This window comes from Quercus lobata, chromosome 11 (assembly GCF_001633185.2).
Source record: "Quercus lobata isolate SW786 chromosome 11, ValleyOak3.0 Primary Assembly, whole genome shotgun sequence".
Classification (NCBI taxonomy): domain Eukaryota; kingdom Viridiplantae; phylum Streptophyta; class Magnoliopsida; order Fagales; family Fagaceae; genus Quercus; species Quercus lobata.
The window spans coordinates 27,634,198-27,656,963 of NC_044914.1; the positions used below are offsets into that span (position 1 = coordinate 27,634,198).

General features: G+C 37.5%; 1 protein-coding gene and 1 pseudogene across 1 annotated transcript; one reads left to right on the plus strand and one right to left on the minus strand.

Moving 5' to 3' along the window:
* The first annotated feature begins 4,593 nt into the window (after positions 1 to 4,593).
* Positions 4,594 to 16,182, plus strand: LOC115966648 (annotated as a pseudogene).
* Positions 16,183 to 17,440: 1,258 nt separating this feature from the next.
* On the minus strand, positions 17,441 to 18,687 carry LOC115969332 (B3 domain-containing protein At1g05920-like). Its single transcript, XM_031088956.1, has one exon. It carries the CDS (start codon positions 18,081 to 18,083, stop codon positions 17,499 to 17,501), a length of 585 nt encoding a protein of 194 aa, XP_030944816.1. The 5' UTR covers positions 18,084 to 18,687; the 3' UTR covers positions 17,441 to 17,498.
* Between the last annotated feature and the right edge of the window lie 4,079 nt (positions 18,688 to 22,766).

Genomic DNA, 22,766 nt, shown 5'->3' on the forward strand with positions numbered 1-22,766 from the left:
ATGTAATAGACAAAGGCAATTACTCCTGAATTCAATAAAAATTTCTTATCCTTTGATGTCTTTATGCAGACAGGTCCAGTCAATTATAAGTCAAACTAACAAGAGTCCACTTTGACGAGTGTATGTCACCAACGACAACACCAACAAACATGAGAAAAAGGTTAAGTGATAAGATTCTGCCAAGACGGATGTAAATCACTGACGAAGCCCTAAGTGACTAGATTCCGTAATGGAATGTAAGTCACCATAAAAGAAAAAGGCTAAGTGATAAGATTCCGCCAAGACGGATGTAAATCACTGACGAAGCCCTAAGTGACGAGATTCCTTAATGGGATGCAAGTCACCATAAAAGAAAAAGGCTAAGTGATAAGATTCCGCCAAGACGGATGTAAATCACTAACGAAGCCCTAAGTGATAAGATTCCGCCAAGACGGATGTAAGTCACTGACGAAAGCACACGAGACGTGCTGGAGATATAAACATAATCCTAAGGCCTACGCGAATGGCAAAGTCCCACTGAACGAACTAAGGACACTGGCGAACCCACAAGGAAAAGAGCAAAAAGAAAAAGAAGAAGGATAAAAACCCACAACAAGGATAAAGAATGACGAGCAAATCACGAGGAATTTGCACTGAGTACCAGCTAAATACAAGGTACGCTAAGAAGTTTATGCTAAATCACGCACATGTGCACAAACACAGACAGTAGTGTAACCACAAAAGCAGGTAAACATTAAATCATAGAAAAGCCCAAAAACAGAGGGCAATTATCCTTGTTCTCTTAACAGGATCAAAAGATATTGTTCTGAAAATTGAAAAAAAAAAAAATATATATATATATATATATATAAATATATATATGTACATCCCCAAAAAGGGCCTAAAACATAATGGGCCAATATAAGTGATAAATTTCTCTAAGGATCAGGCTCGGGCATCTGGAGCGTCAGTAACCGGGTCGTCAGCAACAGGAACGTTCTCAGCAATAGGAGTGTCGTCAGCAGCAGGGGCATCACCGTCAGGAACAGAAGACTGGGCAGCCTCGTTAGCAGCCGTCACTTGATCCACCACTTCTAGGTCCAGACTTGGCAGATCAACCCCTGTAGGGTACTTGACGAGGTACCGGCGGAGGAGTTCAAATCCCTTGAAATACCAACTGAAAAGTACAGTAGAATACTCCTCCGTCTACTGAAAGGCCTCGACGGACCTGGCAGCGATTGTCTTCAACTTCTCTTTGGCCGCCTGAAGCTGGTCATCCTTCTCCTGATTCAGCTGACACTCAACCCTTAGGTCAGAATTTAGAGCCTTGACCTTCTCCTTCAAGGTAGCAGACTTGTCCATCGACTGTATAAGGTCCTTCTTCAAAGTTGAGTTCTCTTTCTCCAGAGCCTCCATCCTAGAAGTCAAAGAAGCCACCTTAGCCTCTTGAGTAAGACACTCAGAAGCCAGATGAAGGCTCTCCCCCAACACCTGACGAAGCAAGATAAGAATGTCAGTAAAAAAAAAAAAAAAAAAAAAAAAAAAAAAAAAAAAAAATGGAAGAAGAGACCAAGGAAAAATGTATGAACAGCCTTACCTGCACAATCTTGTGGACGTGCTGACTCGCGACCACGTTGACGGGTACCCCAGAAAAGACCTTAAGGTCCTCAGTTTTCACAATGTTGTGTGCCCGCTCTACAGCCACACCCTCGTCATCAAAGATGGACGAGCCCACTCTCTCCTTCTCTTTGTCCTTGGCTGACAGCCTCGGCCTCTTTGATGACGGAGTAGGGATTTCCTCGACAGAGGTGGCAGGCGAAGCTACTCGGGCACCATCTACCCCCGGGACGATTGGAGTAGCATCTACAGAAGCAACGGCGGAAGGACCCTTCCCCGTCACAAGAACCACTTTCTTGCCGATACCAGCCAAGGGTTCGTCCTTCTTGGCTCTCATCTTGGCGTACATGTCCTTGTTGAATTTGGTAGTCATCTCTACAAAAAAAATAAAATAAAATAAAAAAATAAAAAAAGAGTTAAGAAATCCAAAAGTACGCGATTAAAGGTCGGTATGGATGAAGCAAACACTTACTCTTCTTCTCCTCGATGCTGATGCTGCGCAAAACGTAGGGAGACGGATCCGGGCCCAAGCAGTAGAAAGTAAGTGTCCGTGGGTCAAGGAGGTCGTCCCAACTCTCAATCGACTTGGAATATTCGATTGCCTTTTGAAGACGTTCCTGGTATTTGCTCTTCAACTTGGGACGCCTTTTAACTGCAAAAGGAAATGAATAAGTGGTTAATGACGACCAAACATGCAAGACAAAAAATAAACAGACGAGAAGGAACATAGACGCACCTAAATTTGGGGTTCCCCACCGACGAAGTAACCTTGGGATATCACCCCAAGCCTCGCTGGAAGGGGTCTCAAAGTCATCCCCTGACACGAAAACGAAACGGGACTTCCAGTACCTGAATGACGAGGCTAGACCCTTAATGATTCTAGTCCTCCTCGTCCAAGGGACTAGTTCGTAATACCCGTACTCTTTTGATTCTTTCAAACGATAGATATGGACGAGCTCACTCACTTTGATCATATCCTCGTTGGCGGCCAACCAAATCTCCATACAATTAATGACTATCCTCCAGGAGTTCGGCATGAGCTGCCCGGGGGCAATGCCAAAGTAATCCAATAGCTCCATCACCAAGGGATGGACGGGTAGCCTAAGCCAAGAGGTAAAAGCAGTCTCGTAGAAGAACACTTCACCTGGGAAGAAATGGCAAGCCTGATCCTCAGGACCAGGCCGACGAACTCGGACCCGCGCAGGGAACTGGAACCTATCCTTAAACCTGGCCACTGTATCAGCGTTCAGCCTACACTCTTCATTGAGAGCATAAAAAGCCCTAACCTGACGAGGGGTAGAAACGGCTGTATCACCCTCGATCGGGCCGCCGCTAGACGACAACCCGGTGTCTAACTCACTAGATCTCACTTCCGACATTCTCCTCGTCTCTCTCTCAAACCAAGCCAATGACCGGCCTAAAATTGGAGATAGCTCCCCTAGAACCACACTCAACCCACTACCTTCAAAAAGATAGTCCCCAATCAAAGGAAAAAAGTCCCCGGAGACACCCAAAGCCGCCCCTAAGCGAGCAAAAAAGAAAGAAACTGAGGGGAAAGCTACCCAAACCTCAGAAGAACTAACCATGAAAAAGGTACCCAATCCTAAACTCCCAAACACAAAAACAGCAAAAGTAAAAGACAAAGGAAAAATCAGGAATTTATAAAGAGTTCATGAAGAAAATAATCTGAGAAATCGAAGAAATAGCGTACCTTGAAAAGAGGAACAGTTGAGGCCGGAGAAATTTGTCGCCGGAGCAAGGTCAAAGTCACCGGAATGAGATCGGAATGGTGGCAGAAACGAAACAAAAGGGACAAACGCTCGGAGTAGGAAGGGAAAGAAAAACCAGAGTGAAGGAAAAGAAAAGTTTTTTAAACCCAAAAACCCAAGGAAACTGAAAAGCAGCGGGAAACCCAAGGGTCACACCATTAATACCCTCAATCAGCATATGCCACGTGGCCACGTTCCATACCACGCCGCCATCTCACATTAATTTCGAAACAAAACCCCAAGCGTCACAAACAACTCAAGGGAAGAAACTTTTCACCTTCTATGGCCCTCATGACATGTCACTGACGACCACAGAACCTGGGGGGCAATTGATGGGATTGACGAGAACAAGTTACCTTGACGAGGTCAACGTAGAGACGAGGTGACCCCTTGATGACGAGCAAGCCATCAACGACGAGGAAAGGAAAGCCATTCAATGGTGCCAACAAGTAATCTGGGCAGTTACAAAACCAGCAGAGCAAACCGTTGGAGTCTAATAAAGGCCCCATAATTGGGTTAGAGGCGTTATGAAATAGGAGCATTTACACTCCAACATCTAGCAGTCAGGCTCACATATATAAAGCCTTCACATTTGTAGCAAGAGGTACGGATTCTAAGATTCTGAAAATATACTTCTTACTTTCTAGTCCTACGAATTGCTTGATTGTTCTAACTTTGGCATCGGAGACGTTATGGCAGGCACCACACCGGTGGCCACCTTTCTTGGAGAGAACCAGGTGCTAATAGGGAGTTTCATCTGCCTATTGTAACTGACGGGTTTGCACCTCATCAGACATGAGTTTACTATTTTTTTACTGGGTTTTTTATGGCTTATTTATATTAGACTTTTCTTTTTTTGCACAAAATTAATTCATATATGACAAAAATTATAAAAACTTAAATAAGATATTTGGTGCAAAATTAGATAACAATTAGAATCTAATTTAAAATTTAATTGAATTTCTTATTGCTTTGACTCTATATATATAGATTTGAACAGCCGAATGACATTTTTGTCTAACAGGTTTTTTTTTTTTTTTTTTTTTTGAGCTTAGGCTTTATAGTTATTGTAGTTATCATATAGTAGTATATATTATTGGCTAGCTCAGACATTTTGTTTTCATGTATAAGATGGTTTCACACGAAGTGGGTGGAAAAACACAAAATAGGATACCATTCTAGAGATGATATTCTTGCATGTTGCTTATAATTTACTTGAGACTTATTAATGTCATATATGTTAACCTATTTTCTTGGTCTATCATTGCTAGTCCAAGAACCACTCATATGCCCTCCCCTCCCAAGACTAATTTGTTTCTCCCTCTTAAACCAGATCAAACCCAAAACTGCACACAACCTCAAATAAATCCATGCCCAATTGATTACCAATGGCCTCAAGTCACCCCCTCTTTTTGCCAAACTCATTGACCAATACTATGCCGTTTCATCATCTCCCTATGCCTATTTAGTATTCAAACACTTTGGGCAGCCAAACGTGTTCCTCTTTAACACTTCGATACGATGTACTCAACCTAAAAACTCACTTCTCGTTTTTGCCAATTGGGTTTCAAGGAGGGGGCTTAGTGTTTGATGATTTTACATACTCATATTTTGATTCTTGGGGCTTGTGCTAGACAGGGACGGACCCAGGATTTTTAGTTGGGGAGGGGGGGCCGGAGATAAACGAAAACAAAATTTCAAATACGCATCCATATAGTATTAATAAACTATCCACCAAGAAAAATACCAAAAAATCATTGTTTCTTAATATATTAAGATACAATCATCTACTAACAAAAACAAAAGACACGAAACACTATTATTTCTTTATAGAATCATCTATGAAAAGGGAACTCGACGCTCTTTCAAATTTTCAAAATTATCTACGATTGAATCCAAACTAAATGTCGAAGCTATATCCTTTTCAATGTATAACATCAAAGAGTCTATCAAAAAATCATTTTCCATTTTGTTTCGAAGGTTAGTTTTGACAACTTTCATAGCTGAAAATGCTCGTTCTATAGTAGCAGTAGAAACTGGAAAAGTAAGCACAAGTCTCACTATTCTATAAACAAGTTTGTAGTGTTCTGAATTTCCAGTTCTTACTAACCATTGAGACAACTCAGATAAACTTTTCAATTTTTTGAACTTTGGATCTTGGACTATATTGTGCTCAAAATGATAAAGCTCCTTCTCCAAAACTTGTTTGTCATAATCTGTGAAATCTTGTAGATAGAAATTCTTTACCAACAAACAAAGATCGCTACTTCTGAAAGATTTTAATGCCTCTCGAGGTTCTAAAGCTGAGCTAAGCCTAAGTAACTCCATTGCATCTTCATTAAACCGATAATTTAGTTCTTGTAGTTGAGAATCTATTGTAGCGTAAAAAATATTTACTCGATAATGATGCTCAATTGTAACGTTATCTTGTTGATTACGAGCTCAACCTCGCCTCGCAACATAACGAGCATTCATATCCAAGACATCAATGCAATGCGTCTCACAAAATGATATCACAATGGTGAGTAAGCCATCCCACCCATCATCTTTAAATTTTTGAATAAGTGCTTTAGTAGATGAAACTAAATGCATGACATTTAAAATGTCTTGAGATTGGCTTTGCAAAGCTTGACAAAGTTTATCAGTGATCTCCATAGTTTTCTTCTCAAGATGCAAGATGAAGACAAATTCAAATGAAGTTAAATCCTTATAAGCTGACTTTTCTTCTACCTGATGTTCTTCATCAATTACATCATCAATTATATTTTGTAAAACTTCAACAGTTGAAGTAAACATCCTTAATAAGCTAGAAACTTATCTAAAATGTAAACTCCAACGTGTTTCTACAGGTCGTTGTAAAGTGCCAATTTGATTAAGTCCACTTCCAGTCTCAAGCTCTTCAAGATCAATCAAACGTGCTATTTCATTAGCATTGGCAACTTTCAATTGCTCATTGCGCTTGCATGAAACATTAACAATTTTGATCAGAAAAAGCAATGTAAGAAAAAAATGACTAATGGGAACAACTTGTTTTGATACTTTTACTAATGCCAATTGTAAGCGATGTGCAAAACAACGGATGTAGTAAGTATATGGGCAATCATTCAAAATCAAAGCTTGTAATCCATTCCACATACCTCGCATGTTGCTTGCTCCATCATATCCTTGCCCTCAAATATTTTGTATATCTAAGTAATGTTGAGATAACAAAGAATATATCCCCTTCTTTAGAGTCAAAGCCGCAGTGTCAACAACATGAATAAGCCCAAAAAAAACGTTCTTTCACAAAGCCTTCTACATCAAATTTGCTCTTTCATGGACTCATCACGAGCTTCATTAACCATTATGCAAAACTTTGCATCACCAATTTCTTCTCGAATGGCCTTCTTCACTTTGACTAAGAAAACATGTAGAATTTCCTTTTGAATCCTAGGTGATGTGTAGGTTGCATTTTGGGAGCTTTTTCTATTATTTCAGCAACCTTCTCATTCCAAAAAATCAATACCCAATGATTCTAAAAAGTTCCCACGATTTAATGAACTAAAACTTTCATCTTGACCTCTAAAAGCTAAGCTTGAAAGGCAAGGTATTAGACAATAAAAACTATGGCCTTCAGTTGCAACCGATTATTTGCAATTTGTTCAATAGTGAAATGATCAACTACCCTTTGTAAATGCTGCCATTAGTTCATCAAATCCTTACACATTTGCTCAGCAACTCTATGAACTGAGTTAGAATTTTTTTCCTATATGACCTTGAAAATAACAATCTTTGCCCCCAACTTTTCTCCAATTTCTAAATCCACCAACAATGAATGTATTTTGTCCCACAACCCCATTTGAATTATAAAAGATAAAACATGGTAGACAATAAGCTACATCTGTCGTAGGAGAATATTCAAGCCATGTTGAATAATTTCCAAACCAAGAAGCTTGAAAGCTACAATTGTACTTTCCACTTTTTTTGAATGTTTTTAGAGGAGGTTGGTGCGGACCTTTTATAATGTAAGCTCGTCGAATTTGATCACGTTGATTAACATGATATTCCAATATTTGTTTGCGTGTTCCAAGATCATAATCCAAAGAATCAAGTTCAATTCTTTGAAATTGTGTTTAAGAGATTGGAACATCGACATTTTTCGAAATTGGAACATCAACATTTTCCGGAATTGGAACATCAACATTTTCTAGAATTGGAACATCCACATTTTCTAGAATTGGAATAGCAACATTAGTTGTGGCAATTCCACGTTGACTTTGGAAGAATTTGAAGTTGAACATTTTCTTTTGAAAAAATCAAGCATTGTAGTTGATTTTTTCATGATCTACAAATAAAATAAAAATCATATAAGAATCACCGTTATTTTCTTAAATTTGTGTGACAATTTTCTATATTATATGATTTGTTTTTTTCTTTTTGTCTTTGGTCTGCCTTTATTTATGTCTTTGTGTTTGGTTGGTTTGCCCTTATTTATGTCTGTCTTTGTGTTGTCTCTGCCTTTATTTATGTCTTTGTGTCTTTGTGTTGTCTCCATCTTTTTAATTTTGACCCACTAACCCAATGAATCCCACTATCGACACTGCTAACAAAAACTTTTCTTAACTTTACTTCCTTTTTTTTTTTTTTCCTGTCACTTGTCTGTTGCCCAACTCCACTTGCCCTATTATGCCCAACTATCAATGAACAAAGAAAAAACTATCTCTACAAACTCTACTCTCTCTCTTATCTCTTATATAAATGCAAGAGAGAGAGTCACAAACACAGAGTGATAGTCACAAAGCCAAAAAACCAAAAAAAAAAAAAAAACACCATAGGCAGCACAGATTCAATTCACAATCACCAACATCAGTTCAGTTCATCACTCATCAGTAAAAACACAAACATGAAACATCAAAAGTCCACAAGGCACAAGCACAGTTTCTGTGAATCTTAGATTCTCAGATCACAAGCACAGATTCTTAGTTTCTGTGATAAGAGTAAATACCTGTGAGTGTGATGGGTCTCTGTGGGCGGTGGCGGTGGCGGCAAGTGGGTCTTGCGTGGCGGCGTGGGTTTCGCCGACATGGGTACTAGACTGGGTAGCAAGATGATTAGATGAAGATGGGTCTTCGGTCTCGCAAGCGTCATGGACCACGGTGTCAGCAGCGACACGGGTCTTCGATCAAGATAGGTCTCTCCGTCTTTGAGTACTCTCTATCTCTCTGTCTTGCCTCTCACTTTTTTTTTTTCCTTCGTTTTCTGCTTTCTCCATTTGGTTTTAGACTGTTGAGACTTGAGAGTTGAGGTTTTTTTTTTTTTTACATGGGTCATGGGCTCCTGGCCAGATGATGGGCTAGGGGTTCATGATTTTTGGGAGGGGGCTTGAGCTAAAAATTAGGGGGGCTCGAGCTAAAAACTCAGGGGGGGCCCAAGCCATTTTTTTTTTGGAAAATTTTACTTGCTAATTTTTTTTTTTTTTTTTTTTTAGGCTTGGGCCCCCTTAGCCCTCTACCTGGGTCCATCCCTGGTGCTAGAGCTCCTTCATTGGCAACATTATGGTAAGGGAGATAGATACATGGACAAGTTTTGAGACATGGTGTTATGTCAAATATTTTGGTGTAAACCACAATGATACATTTTTATGCTAATAGTAAGGATGTTTTTTCGGCACGAAGAGTGTTTGATGAAATGGTGGTGAGAGTAATGTTACATGGAATGCAATGATTACTGGTTATTGTACACAAAGAAAAAGGACTAAGGAATATGCCCATGATGCATTGGTGTTGTTTCAAGATATTTTGGTTGGTGTTTGTGGAGTGAAAATGACCGATACTACATTGGTTTGTGTTCTTTCTGCTACTTCTCAATTAGGTGTGTTAGAATTTGGGGCTTGTGTTCATGGCTATATAGAGAAGACAGTTTGTGTGCCTGAGAATGATGTATTTATTGGCGCTGGCTTAGTTGATATGTAGTCAGAATGTGGGTGCCTGGAGACTGCTTTATCTATTTTTTGGCAAATGAATGAGAGTAATGTCTTGACTTGGACAGTAATGTCAAGTGGACTAGCTATCTATGGAAAAGGAAAGGAAGCTTTGGAGCTTTTGCAGACAATGGAGACTTATGGTGTTAAACCCAAAGCAGTAACTTTTACTAGCTTGTTATCAGCTTGTTGTCATGTAGGGCTTGTTGAAGAAGGTCTACATTTGTTTGATATGATGAAGAGCAGTGGTGGCTCTAGGAATTTTGTCCAGGGTGTTCTTATTCTACTTTGAAAAAATTTCGGGTCATTTTGGCCTATTTCGGATGTTTCAGGACGTTTCGGTAAATACCGGCCGAAATTCAAGATTTGGCCGGTATGAAGTTTGTGCTTAAAAAAAAAAAAAAAAAAAAGGTTCTTAAAACCAAAACAAATTTGTATTCTGTACCTAACAATAAACTATAAGTTCATTTGAAATATTAATAAAATTATTAATTATTATTGTTTAGTTTTTTTGCTGAATAATATTTCAAATGAACTTATAGTTTATTGTTTAGTTTTTTCATAAATTTGTTTGTCTTTTATAAACTATAATTTGTTGTATTGTTGTGTCATTAATTATTAAATTATTAATTGTTGTTTAGCTTAACATAATTTAATTTGTTTGTCTTTTATAATGTATTGATTAATTATTTATACTGCTTTAATTATTGTTGTTTAGCCTAACAATAAACTATATTACTTTAATTTGTTATATTGTTTAGCCCCATGTGCACATTACACTAAAAGAGCCACTGATGTGCACATTACACATCCCATGTGTAGCACAATAATTAAAATACTAAAGCAGTGTAATGTGCAACCCGGCCCCATATGCCCATCTACCCTCACCCCACTCAACACACAAGCACGCTTCATGCTTGATGCGCCCTGCCAATCAGAAAATTTCACAATCACACGTTACACTAAAAGACAATTAATATCTCACCAACACCAACACCAACACCAACACACTACACACTACACACACCAACACCAATGGATAAGATAAACTGATAAAACCAAATTCAAAAAGTCAAAAATAGACAAAAAAATTAATAAAGCTAAAGTTCGGTCAATCATAGATAGAGAGAGTTGCATTCATTTCATAAGAGAGAGAGTTAGTCTTATTAAAGAATAAAGAGAGAGAGAAAGAGAGAGAGAGTTTCATTCATTTCAGTTCAGATAGAGAGAGAGAGTGAGAGACTGAGAGAGAGAAGTTTCAAGTTAGCTTAGTAAAATGAAATACCTTGAGGGAGGGAGCACCAGAGTAGCCGAGTAGGGAGGCCTGAAGGCTGAGGGCGCTGAGGTAGTGATGAGGTGACGAGCGACGCGGAGGGGCGAGCGAGCGACGACGACGATCTGGATTGGGCCGATCTGATCCAATCTGGAGATTCTTCGATGACGTGACCGATCCGATCTCCGTCTGTAGGCTGGAGACTCAAGTAGCATTGCTCTGAGAGTGAGGGACTAGGGCGTTGCTGTCTTTAGGTTTGCTTTAGGCCCTTTAGTGATTTTTTTTTTTTTTTTTTGATAAAGCCTTTAGTGATTTATGATTTAGACCTTTAGGGATTGAGGCATTGCTCTGTGTGTGTGTGTGTGTGTTTTTTATTTTTATTTTTATTTTTTTTATAAGAATTCGTGAGTTTGCTACCTCTGTAATCTATTGGGCTTGGTTCTGTTACAATTTTTTTTTTTGGTTGCTTGAAAGTAGAACAAATAATTTTTTTTTATTTAATTTGAGGGTGTTCTTAATTTTGTGATTGAGGCTGTTCCTAATACAGAGCAAATATAAAAAATATAAAAAATTTATTTATTTTTTATTTTTTATTTTTTCAGGTCAAGGTGTTCCTAGGAACACCCTGAGTTGCATGTGGCGTTGCCACTAATGAAGAGTGTTAACGTGTATTAGGATATGTGGGCTTTAGGCCCACCTTGTTTACTTGTATAGCACACTTACTTGTACTGCACACTCTACCTCCTATATAAAGGCACTTATGTATATTCTATTACTTGAGAAATACAATACAATCATTCAGTATTTCTAATATGGTATCAGAGCCATTGCTCTAATTTTCTTGTGTCTTGCAGTCCTGTCTTCGTTGGTATTTTCCGCTGCCTCGACTTCATCGATCAGTAAACCTTTTTCGTACCCTCTCCCGACTGTTCCACCGCCGTCAGAGGTGCAAAGGTTGAATCTTCACCGCCAAAAGCTCGATTACCGCCACCAAGATCACTACTTCCGTCGGATCTTCCACACTGGATCTCCGATTAAGACATAAGACCTATCACCGGGTAGATCTTCAACCGATCTACACAAAGCCGCTGGAATCATCATCATCTGACCATTCACGCGCTTCCACGCGCCGGTCAAAGATTCCGCAGCTTGTCCACGCGCCTCACGCGCCATCAGTATTGCTCCAATCAACTCACCACCGTCGTCATCGGAATCGTCTTTCTCCGATCTACATAACCGAAGAAAAATCACCCTCATCGGACTCTGCACGAGCCCTCACGCGCCTACCAAAGTTTCGGCGAGGATTGACTCACGCGTCGCTGTGCACCTGCTGACGTCATCGCTAACGTCATCATCCACGTCAGCCCTAGCTGAGGTCTTCAGCTTACGTCATCCTGATGACGTTTTCAGAGTTGACTTTTGTAGTCCAGGTGCTCCTTACCCAGTTTTTCGCGTAGATTTCATTTTTGCAGTCCATTTCTGCATATTTTGCTTTTAAATGAAAAATAAGGATAGGTCTTCTTCTTGTTACAATAATCGTCGCCGACAATCCAGCAAACCTTTTTTCAATTTTTGCAAACGTTTTGGCCATAATATTGAGACTTGCTATCATCGCAACAAATCAGCTGTGTCAATTTCCGCTGCTACTGTTGCTAACACTGAGAGTGCCCAACCAATGACTCCCGTCTCTGCACAGTCTAAGTCTTCAAGACACACTTTCACCATGTCCACAGATGACCTTAAAAATATCATCGCCAATGTCATTCGTATGGTTGGTAATGCATCTTATTCCTCTTCTCTCTCAGTTTTATCTGGTATGTCTCCTTCCTCTTGGCTTATGGATTCTGCTTGTTGCAATCACATGACTCCTCACTCAGCCTTATTTTCTGAACTTAAACCTGCACCACACCCTCTTAATATTCACACAGCAAATGGTTCCACTATGTTTGGTCATAATATAGGTTCCGTTTCGACCTCCAATCTCTCGGTTCCTGGTGTTTTTAATGTTCCTGACCTTTCTTACAATTTATTTTCTGTGGGACAATTAGCTGAGTTAGGTTATCGCATTATCTTTGATTATTCTGGGTGTATTGTGCAGGATCCAAGGACGGGACAGGAGCTTGGGACTGGTCCCAGAGTTGGGCGTATGTTTCCCGTGGACAACATTCGTCTTCCACTTGTTGCTCCTATTTCTGTTGTTGCAGCTGCTGTAGTTTCTTCTACTCCTTCCTTTGCACTTTGGCATGCTTGACTTGGTCATGCATCTTCCTCTCGAGTACAACAATTGGCTTCTAGAGGTTTGTTAGGTTCAGTGTCTACAGAAAATTTTGATTGTGTTTCATGTCAGTTAGGAAAACAACCAGCTTTGCCTTTCAATACTAATGAATCAATATCCACTGATATCTTTGACCTTATTCATTCTGATGTTTGGGGGCCTTCCTCTGTCTCTAGTATTGGTGGGTCTCGATATTTTGTTGTCTTTATTGATGATTACTCTCGCTATAACTGGATTTTTAATATGAAACATCGTTCTGAGTTATTGCAAGTATATTCTAATTTTGCAAAAATGGTTGAAACTCAATTTTCCAAACGAACCAAAATTTTTTGATCTGATAATGCTCTTGAGTACACTCAATATGCTTTCCAAGCTGTTTTGCATTCCTATGGCACTGTTCATCAACTAACTTGTCCAGGTACCTCTCAGCAAAATGGTAGAGCCGAACGAAAATTTCGTCATATTCTTGACACTGTTCGTGCTCTTCTTCTCTCTGCCAAAGTTCTTACTCCTTTTTGGGGTGAAGCTGCCCTTCATGCTGTTCATGCTATTAATCGCATTCTAAGTCTTGTTATTTAAAATCAAACTCCATATGAGCGCCTTTTTGGGTCACCTCCAGACTATCACCACCTTCGCTCATTCGGTTCTGCTTGTTTCGTTCTTTTTTAGCCACATGAGCATAACAAACTTGAGCCTCGGTCAAGGCTTTGTTGTTTTCTTGGTTACGACGAAACTCAAAAGGGGTATCGGTGTTATGATCCTGTCTCTCATCGTCTTCGTATCTCCCGCAATGTTGTCTTTTGGGAACATCACTCCTTTGTCGAGCTCTCTCACTTCCGTGCCTCCCTATTTTCCTCCTCTGTTTTAGATCTTTTTCCAGATGAGGCACATATTCCTTTTGTAACTGCTCTTGATCCTTCTGTAGTTGCTCCTGATCCTCCTATAGACTTCTCTGTCCAACCACCAGATACCTTTGATCTCTTTCCTAGTTCACCTTTTAATAAACAGATGGAAGATGCACAGGTTGAAGACGAGCTACCCAACCCTGAGCTTTGGTTCCCTGCTCCTGCTCCGCCTGAAGATCTTACACAAGACATTCCACCTCGTCACTCAACTCGGGTAAGATCCATTCCTACACATTTACTTGATTATCATTGTTACACTGCCCTTGCTACACTACATGAGCCTCACACCTATCGTGAGGCTTCCACTGACCTTTTATGGCAGATTGCAATGAAAGAGGAACTTGATGCATTATCTAAAAACTATACTTGGGATTTGGTGACTCTCCCCCTTGGGAAATCTGTGGTTGGTTGTAAGTGGATCTACAAGATTAAGACTCGCTCTGATGGGTCCATTGAGCGTTACAAAGCTCGTCTTGTTGTAAAAAGTTTTACACAGGAGTATAGGATTGATTCTGAAGAGACCTTTGCTCCGGTTGCTCATATCTCATCTGTTCGAGCTCTCTTAGCTGTTGCTGCTGCTAGAAAATGGGACCTTTTTTCAGATGGATGTCAAAAATGCATTCCTTAATGGGGATTTAAGGGAAGAAGTTTATATGCAACCTCCTCCTGGTCTCTCTGTTGAATCAAATAAGGTTTGTTATCTTCGGCGTGCTCTTTATGGCCTTAAACAAGCTCCATGAGCTTGGTTTGCCAAATTCAACTCTACCATCTCTCGCTTAGGTTACATGGCCAGTCATTATGATTCTGCCTTATTTCTTCGTCGCATTGACAAAGGCACTATTTTACTTCTTCTGTATGTGGATGATATGATCATAACTGGTAATGATCTTAGTAGTATTCAAGAACTCAAGGGTTTTCTCAGTCAGCAGTTTGAGATGAAAGATCTTGGACATCTCAACTACTTCTTGGGTCTTGAAATCACTCATTCTACAGATGGACTTTACTCAAGCCAAATATGCCTCTGAACTCTTGTCTCGAGTTGGACTCACTGATAGCAAGACTGTTGACACTCCAGTTGAGCTTAATGCGCATTTGACTCCATTAGGGGGAAAACCGTTGTCTAATCCCTCTCTTTACAGACGCTTGGTTGGCAGCCTAGTTTATCTCACTGTCACTCGTGCAGACATTTCCTATGTTGTTCACCAGGTGAGTCAGTATCTATCTGCTCCACGATCGACTCACTATACTGCTATTCTGCGCATTCTTCGATACCTAAAGGGCACTCTCTTCCATGGTCTTTTCTACTCTGCTCAGTCTCCTCTTGTTCTCCGTGCATTTTCTGATGCTGATTGGGCAGGAGATCCCACTGATCGCAGGTCCACCACTGGTTATTGCTTTCTTCTTAGTTCTTCTCTGATTTCTTGGCGAAGTAAGAAACAAACTCATGTGGCCTGCTCCAGTACTGAAGCAGAATATCGTGCCCTTGCTGATACCACATCTGAGCTCCTTTGGCTACGGTGTCTTCTCAAAGACTTAGGTGTATCCACATCCTCTGCTACTCCTCTTTATTGTGACAACCAGAGTGCCATTCATATTGCTCACAATGATGTCTTCCATGATCGGACTAAACACATTGAGATCGATTGTCATTTTATCCGTTATCATCTTATCCATGGTGCTCTCAAGCTGATCTCATTTTCTTCTAAAGATCAACTTGCAGATATCTTCACCAAGTCACATCCTAAGGGACGTCTTCGCACTTTGGTTGACAACCTCAAGTTGGTCTCACATCCACTTTGAGTTTGAAGGGGGCTGTTAACGTGTATTAGGGTATGTGGGCTTTAGGCCCACCTTGTTTACTTGTATAGAACACTTCCTTGTACTGCACACTTTGCCTCCTATATAAAGGCACTTATGTATATTCTATTACTTGAGAAATACAATACAATCATTTAGTATTTCTAACAGTAAATTTGGTGTCTTGCCTGTGATGCAACATTATGGCTGCATGCATGGTTGATCTTCTTGGTCGTGCTAGGCACTTAAAAGAAGCGTATGAATTTATAATGAAGATGCAAATTGAACCAGATGCTATACTGTGGAGGAGTTTTCTAAGTTCTTGCAAAGTTCATGGGGATGTCACAATGGGTGAGAAGGTGGGGAAGCTTCTCCTCCAGCTTCAGCAGAGAAGAGTACTGCAAATTTGACTGTTAGGAGTGAAGACTATGTAGCTTTGTCAAATGTTTATGCTACAGTAGAAAGGTGGGAGGATGTGGAGATGGTGAGAGGAGATGAAGGCCAAGGGGGTAGAGAACAAACCTGGTTGTAGTTCAGAACAAATCATAAACAATTATCTTTTGGATTCATTGTTGGTCTTGAACTTGGTATCAAGCGGTTGTAGTTAGTGCCTATTTGAAATATTCACTTAGAAAAAATTTATCGAAATGAAATTAACTCAACTGTAAGAAGGGAGAATGGTACTAAAGAAGATCCACACGACATCAATAAACTTTTCATTCAACTTGCACTCAAGTTTCTGACTAAGCGGGTGAACTTTATGTGGTTTAAACATCCTCATCTTCTTGTTACAGTTGTACCAAATCTGGTGTATATTAGAGTTTATATTTGCAATCAATGTGAACTACTTGGGTTAGCCTAACCTTGATTAGAAACATCTCAATTCTTGCAAACTTCGAGTGTTGGCAACCTTGCTTGGTCTTTGTGGCCATTCTGTGCAAGTTTGCTACAATTTTAATTGGCAAAGGTGGTATTGACCAATGGCTATATTGAGTGACTGGATAAGTAGTGGCTTTGGTATTATGTACGTTCAATTAGTCTCTATTCAATAAAACTCGATGCTATATGTCAAGGATTTTCTTGTGTTAGATATTTAATTTTTGTGGGTTTAGTTACATTTTTTTGTTTTGGGCTAAAACCCATATGGGTTTTCTAGGTGCCTAGAGATTAGGGCTGTTTGTTAGTGTTATTTAAAAACAGTTAACGTTGTTTAAACAACACATAGAAGATATGTGGGAAGAATTGTGATGACTGTGTGTTCTTAGTTCTTGAATTCGGTCAAATCTAACTTTAGTGGGAGTAAAACTCTAAATATTGTTAAAGAGTGACAACAGTTTATCAGGAAAGAGAAAAGAGAAGCTGGCCGGTGCTATCCCTTTTAACAGCAGAAAAGATTCATGTAAATTCTTGTTCGAACCACATTACCACATTGTGTAATTTGATGAAAAATGATTAGCAATAGAAGTGTTGATTTTTTTTTCTTCCTTGCCTCTTCATTTCTTGAAGTTTATCTTTTCCTTATGGGGCTTTAACTAAGCCAAATGAAATATTTTAAATCTATTATTATTATTATTATTATTATTATTATTATTATTATTATCATTCCAAATTAAAACAGTTACTTATATAAAATTTATAAAAATAATCATAAATTCCTTTAATATAGATAATTAATACACAATTATTGGTAATTAATATATAAATTTTACTCTATAATTAATATGGTTAATTCAATGAATTAATATTTTGATATAAATACAAACCTTGTTGAGAACTAAAATCTATATATATTGATTATCAATTGGAGGTTGACCAAATATACATTAATTACTGAAAATCTACAAGAAAAGTATACTACAAAATTTGAACACAATTTTATAATAATAATAAATAAATAAAAATCACAGCTTCAGCTTTATGCTTTCTAAAGCAACACAAGGGCAAAACAGAGTTGTCCTTTGTTTGTAGCAGTAGAAGAAGAGGCGTCTTCACAAGCTTGTTGGCCAACCTGGAATGACCAAAGTTGCACTAAATCACCTTCCTTGAGATCATTCGATAGCCGAACATTGTTCCAATCGGTTTTCAATGCATATGTTGAACTTGTATTTCTCGTATCCTTAGGCATGTCCCACTGAATCAAAACTACGTCATTAAAAATTTGAAGCTTGGAATTGATGAGTCTCGCAGGGATTTCTTGCCATGCTCTAAGTTCCTTTTTCTCTTGCTTAGACAAGAAATCCTCCCTCACTATTTGTCTCAAAGGTATTGAAAACCGGTTGTTACCCTTTGTTATGTCAGTCTTGAACAGCTTTTTTTGTATCACTAGCAATTCATCACGCCCATTCAATGTATTGATCACATCCTTGAACTCTGGAGGCAGGATGGGTGGTGGGGGTGGACCCACAATCGCTTTCTTGGTTGGCATCGAGCATTGCTTCTTTTTCTTGGCCTCCAAACCCCAATCTTGAATAGCAAAGGCAGAGCCCATGACCTTTTCTTGCATAACCATTGCCCTCTGTTTCTTGGTTTCCAATTCCAAACCCTAATCTTGATCATCATCATGTCCAAATCTTGGTCTCTTTTAAACAGCAGCACTCTTGACCTTTTCTTGGATAAAGATTGGCTTCTTGAGAGCCTTCTCTTGTATCAATCTTGCAAACTTGTCAAATTTTTCTATTTCTAGAGACGCAACCTCAACCAAGGCGTCAAAAGAGAACCGAATGGGAGTAACAGAGCAGGAGTTAGGTAGCTTTTTGGGTGGGATTATTTTCAGCTGTTTGATCTTGTGGGGCTTTGGATTTTCATCAAGATCAGAACCCACGTCCAAATGGGGTTTAGCGTTAGCAGGAAGTTCTGGCCGAAACCCAAAATCCCTCTTCCTTTTGAGATTCAAAATTGGAAATTGGGGATGGGATTGGGGTTTAGAATTAGCGAAGTTTGATCTTCTTCTGTGGTCACCCCAAATGGGTTTGAAACAATACCCAGATCTGAACTGGCATTGTGAGTCGAGGAACGGAATTCGGAGCAATATTTCAAAGACCAAAATTTCTTTTTGCTCCATCTCTAGAGAGAGTGAGAAAGGAATTTGATTAACAAAGCAATCAGACAGAAAGCAGAGAGAGAGAGAGAGGGCTTGTTGAATGAATTATGAGCATTAGAATGAGATAGACACAATTGGGTGTGGGTATTTAAAGCAAAGCAAATCAAAGCAATAGGAGTAGAGTGAGTGAGTGAGTGAGTAAAACAATGGAATCACCGTATATATTATATGATCATTATTATGATTATGGGGGCTGAGGGCTGAGGGCTGAGGGCAGTGGCACTCTATCAGAATTTATAATTTTAATTCTTTCTCACCAAGCATTCTAACGTTAACATTTTTTTTCATCTTCCCCATTTTACCCCTCGGCTTTAGAATTTATTTCTCATACCCGCCCTCCTTCTCTTTCAATTCAAATATAAATTTTAAATTATTGATACCTCCGTATGTTTCTATACTCTAGTCCAAATGGTTTTTCTAGTTTTGTTATTGCATGTAGTAAATTAAGTGGTGTATATAAATAAATTAAATATATTCCTCAATAAATTAATCAACAGAATTGGAAAATTAAGGGGTGGGTTTCCCTTGGACAACGTTGTATTTAACTACTATCGTTGGCTAGCACAAACTACAAACTACTGAAGAGACAGACATTGGATGCAAAACAAGTACTTCTATCAGAAGGTTGAAAGATTGACAACATTAAGTGCCCTATTGACTTCTACAACTATGGAATGAGTACTTCCTTTTTCTTTTTCTTTTTTTAATGTAAAGACAGAGTTTGTAATCAAATTTCAATGAGAAATGCCTATTCTGTTAATTATGGATTTCATTTATGATTTTTTTTTGCTTCATGATTGGATTATAAATTTAATAATGATGCATTAAAGCTTGATTATTGGCTTTCGATTATTATTTAGGTTAAAAAAATTTATTCTAGAAGCCCTAATGTCATAAGGCATGCGATTGCATTCTTTTTCTTTATTGATGAATAGATTTCTTTACTTGTATGACTTAGAATTCTCGTAATTCTTAAAAAAACAATTCGATTAATGGGCTTCTCTAACTAGGTTTCCTATTTAAACAAATATTAGCAAGAGTATTACGTGAGAGATTATACATATAATAGATGAACAACATAATTGTAAAGAAGGCAATCAATTTCACAATAATGGATTTTTTTTTCATAAAATAAAACGTAAAAAAGAATATTATAAACCATTAAGATGGCAATGATAATTATTAGCAAATACTAAATTGCAAGCATTGAGAAACATAAGTACATACTAAATAACACACTCTCGTCCATACACCTAAAAAATAAAACAAAAATTTTCATTTGTCAAAAAAAAAAATCCTAATAATTTCAAAAGTAACAAATTAAGCCCTATAAAATATAAAAAAGTAAAAACTTAACTCTCAACTCATCTAAGTGGTTTAATATAGGTTGGATGTTTGATTTTTTACTTTTTGAAAGCTCAAGGTTAGGGTTTGGTTTGTAAATTTGTTGACAATTTCACATTGTAGTTACTTTTGAAATTACATAATTTAATTTGTTATACTTCATACATTATAGGTTTTTAAATGTAATCTATCAAAATAAAAAATTATTTACCTTTTCTCTTTCTTCTGAAAAGTGATGAAGAATTAAAAATATCATATCATATTATATCTTTATACGATTAAAGTTGAATCCTATAAGATGTAGTTGAGCAATGTATATGGTACACAAAATGAGCTTTTGTCATGTGCTTCATTAATTATTAAGACAGATTACTTTAAGATGAAACCTTATTACCAAAATATCAAGTGCTTTATTAATTGTTAAAATTGTGTATTTTAAGTAAAACTTTATTACCTAAATTTCTAGAAATTTAAAATGATACTCAAACTGAAATTCTATTTCCAAAAGTTTCAAGAATTTTCAAAATAAAATTTATTTTAACTATTTGTTATAATTTTGTGCTTTACTATAATAAAAGTTACATCCTATTTATCGTTTTTACCCTAAGTGGCTCAACATTTGTGTTACAAATTATAAAAATTATAAAATTAAATTTTTTTTATCAAGTGACCCATTAATTACTAAATATTTCATTTATTCTAGGTGCAAAAAGTTTCACGTTGTTCATTAATTATTAAGATAGTTTTGATAAATTCTTAAAATATTTTTTAATTAATGTGTGAATCATGTGAGAATATAAAAGACAGTGTAGTTCAAATTAAAATGAAGGTCAAAAAAAAAAAAAAAAAAGATAGAATCAATAATAAAATGAAAGCAAATACAATTTTTTCAACCAAAAAAAAAAAATCATAAGTCTATAGTCCAAAGAAAAGAAACCTTGTTTCAAAAAAAAAAAAAAAAAGAAGAAGAAAAAAAAACTGGGGTTTAAAAGTAAATAAACCAACTACACTAAAGAATTTAAATTTACTTGCTCCTCGCGTCTAAACCGACTTATGGAGGCTTATGTACAACGGCTATAAAAAAATTGCTTCAACACAAACCAAAAAAAATCCAAGAAATTTTGGTGTCAGTGCAACTCTCTCTCCTTTTCTCTCTCGGAAAAAGAAAGTTCTTCAACAATCAACATAACCCCACAAACCCATTCGTCAAAAGGAAATCAAATCTTGAATCAAGATTTCAATTTTGGTGAAACTCACTATTGCTGGAGACAAGCTCTTTGCCGCTGGTGCCGGCACAGCAATAAGATTAAGATTGAAACTCAGATCTTCTGAGTTTTTTATTTCTTAAACACAAAAATAAATTTTATAATCTGACATGTCAGTTTTAATAGCTGATGTGGCATTTACTTTAAGAGTAATGTTACTGAATTATTTTATAACATTTTTACAAAAAGTTGATGCGGTCAACATCTTATTGGTTTTCATTTAGACTTATCATTAATATCACTTTTTCATTTACCAATAATCACTCACCACAGCAGCAATTTGTAAAATATTTTGTAAAATAATTTGTATTTCTATCATTATTTTTATTTTAAGGCAGGGGTTGGCTCTTTAACAGCAGAAAAGATCCATTTAATTGGATGAAAATCATTAAGCAATAAAACTGTTAATTTTTTGCTTCCCTGCATTCTACTATCTTTGTTTTATGAAGATATATATATATATATATATATTTATTCCCCCCCCCCTTTATGTGGCCTCGACAAAACAGACATTGCAATGTTGAAGCAAAAGGTGTGAATCGGTCAACTAGTCATTGCTGCTTTAAAGGCTATCCATAATATTATAATGACTCCTATGTAAGATGACAACTTGAACGAACATAAAAATTAATCGTTACAAATTGTTTATAGATGCTCCATGATTTTTATATCTGAGTTATATTTTTACCTTTCCCTTTCCTTTGCTCTTCTTCATTGAGTTATGCTTTCATACACTCTCTTTGGTGCTTTCAATTGAATTAATACTTATTGAAACCAAAGAAATAAGATCAGTAAGGTTTCTAAATTCCAGATTTCAGTGATCTTGAGATCACCAAAGAGATTTGTAGCCTCCTAGGCTGGAGAAAAAATGTGGCATTACTGGACAGTGACCCAGTAAAGCTGTCAGCATATGGTTGTCAAAGCTCAAAGATTCTGCATATGATACTGACAACCTGCGCAATCAGTTTAATTCTAAAAAAAATGCTCATGGTGGCTCATAAAAATGATAATCAGTTATGAATCCTTTGATACAAAACCAACATCAGTAATTGTGATCAAGGTGAGAGAGATGCTTCAGACATTAATAATTCTACTATTAGTGTCAATGATCAATACTTGAATCTTTTAGAAAATACCAAAAATGGTAATCTATACAATTCAACCCAAGTTCATGATAAACCAGAAAAGGAATACAAAAAATAAAGAAATGGAACAAATTTGTTGTCAGTATGACTAACGAGTGATTGTTAATGCCTAATGAGCAATTGTTTCAGTTGTTTTGTCAGGCCAAGGTAGAGTTCCTAGCACCTGGCATTGCATATCATTCTTCTATGTTAATCTCGTTGGTTCCTATTGATATTGCTCGCTTCTAGCCACTTAAATTCTTCAAATTCTGGTGGATTATAAAGATTTCCAGTCTATTGTTCAAAAGGGTTGGAGTAATCAGGTTTTGGGTAATCCTTTGTTCAGAGTGAATAAAAGC

Bases quoted from the DNA above. Each gene is read 5' to 3' on its own strand.
- LOC115969332 (XM_031088956.1), bottom strand. From the start codon at position 18,083: ATGGTTATGCAAGAAAAGGTCATGGGCTCTGCCTTTGCTATTCAAGAT.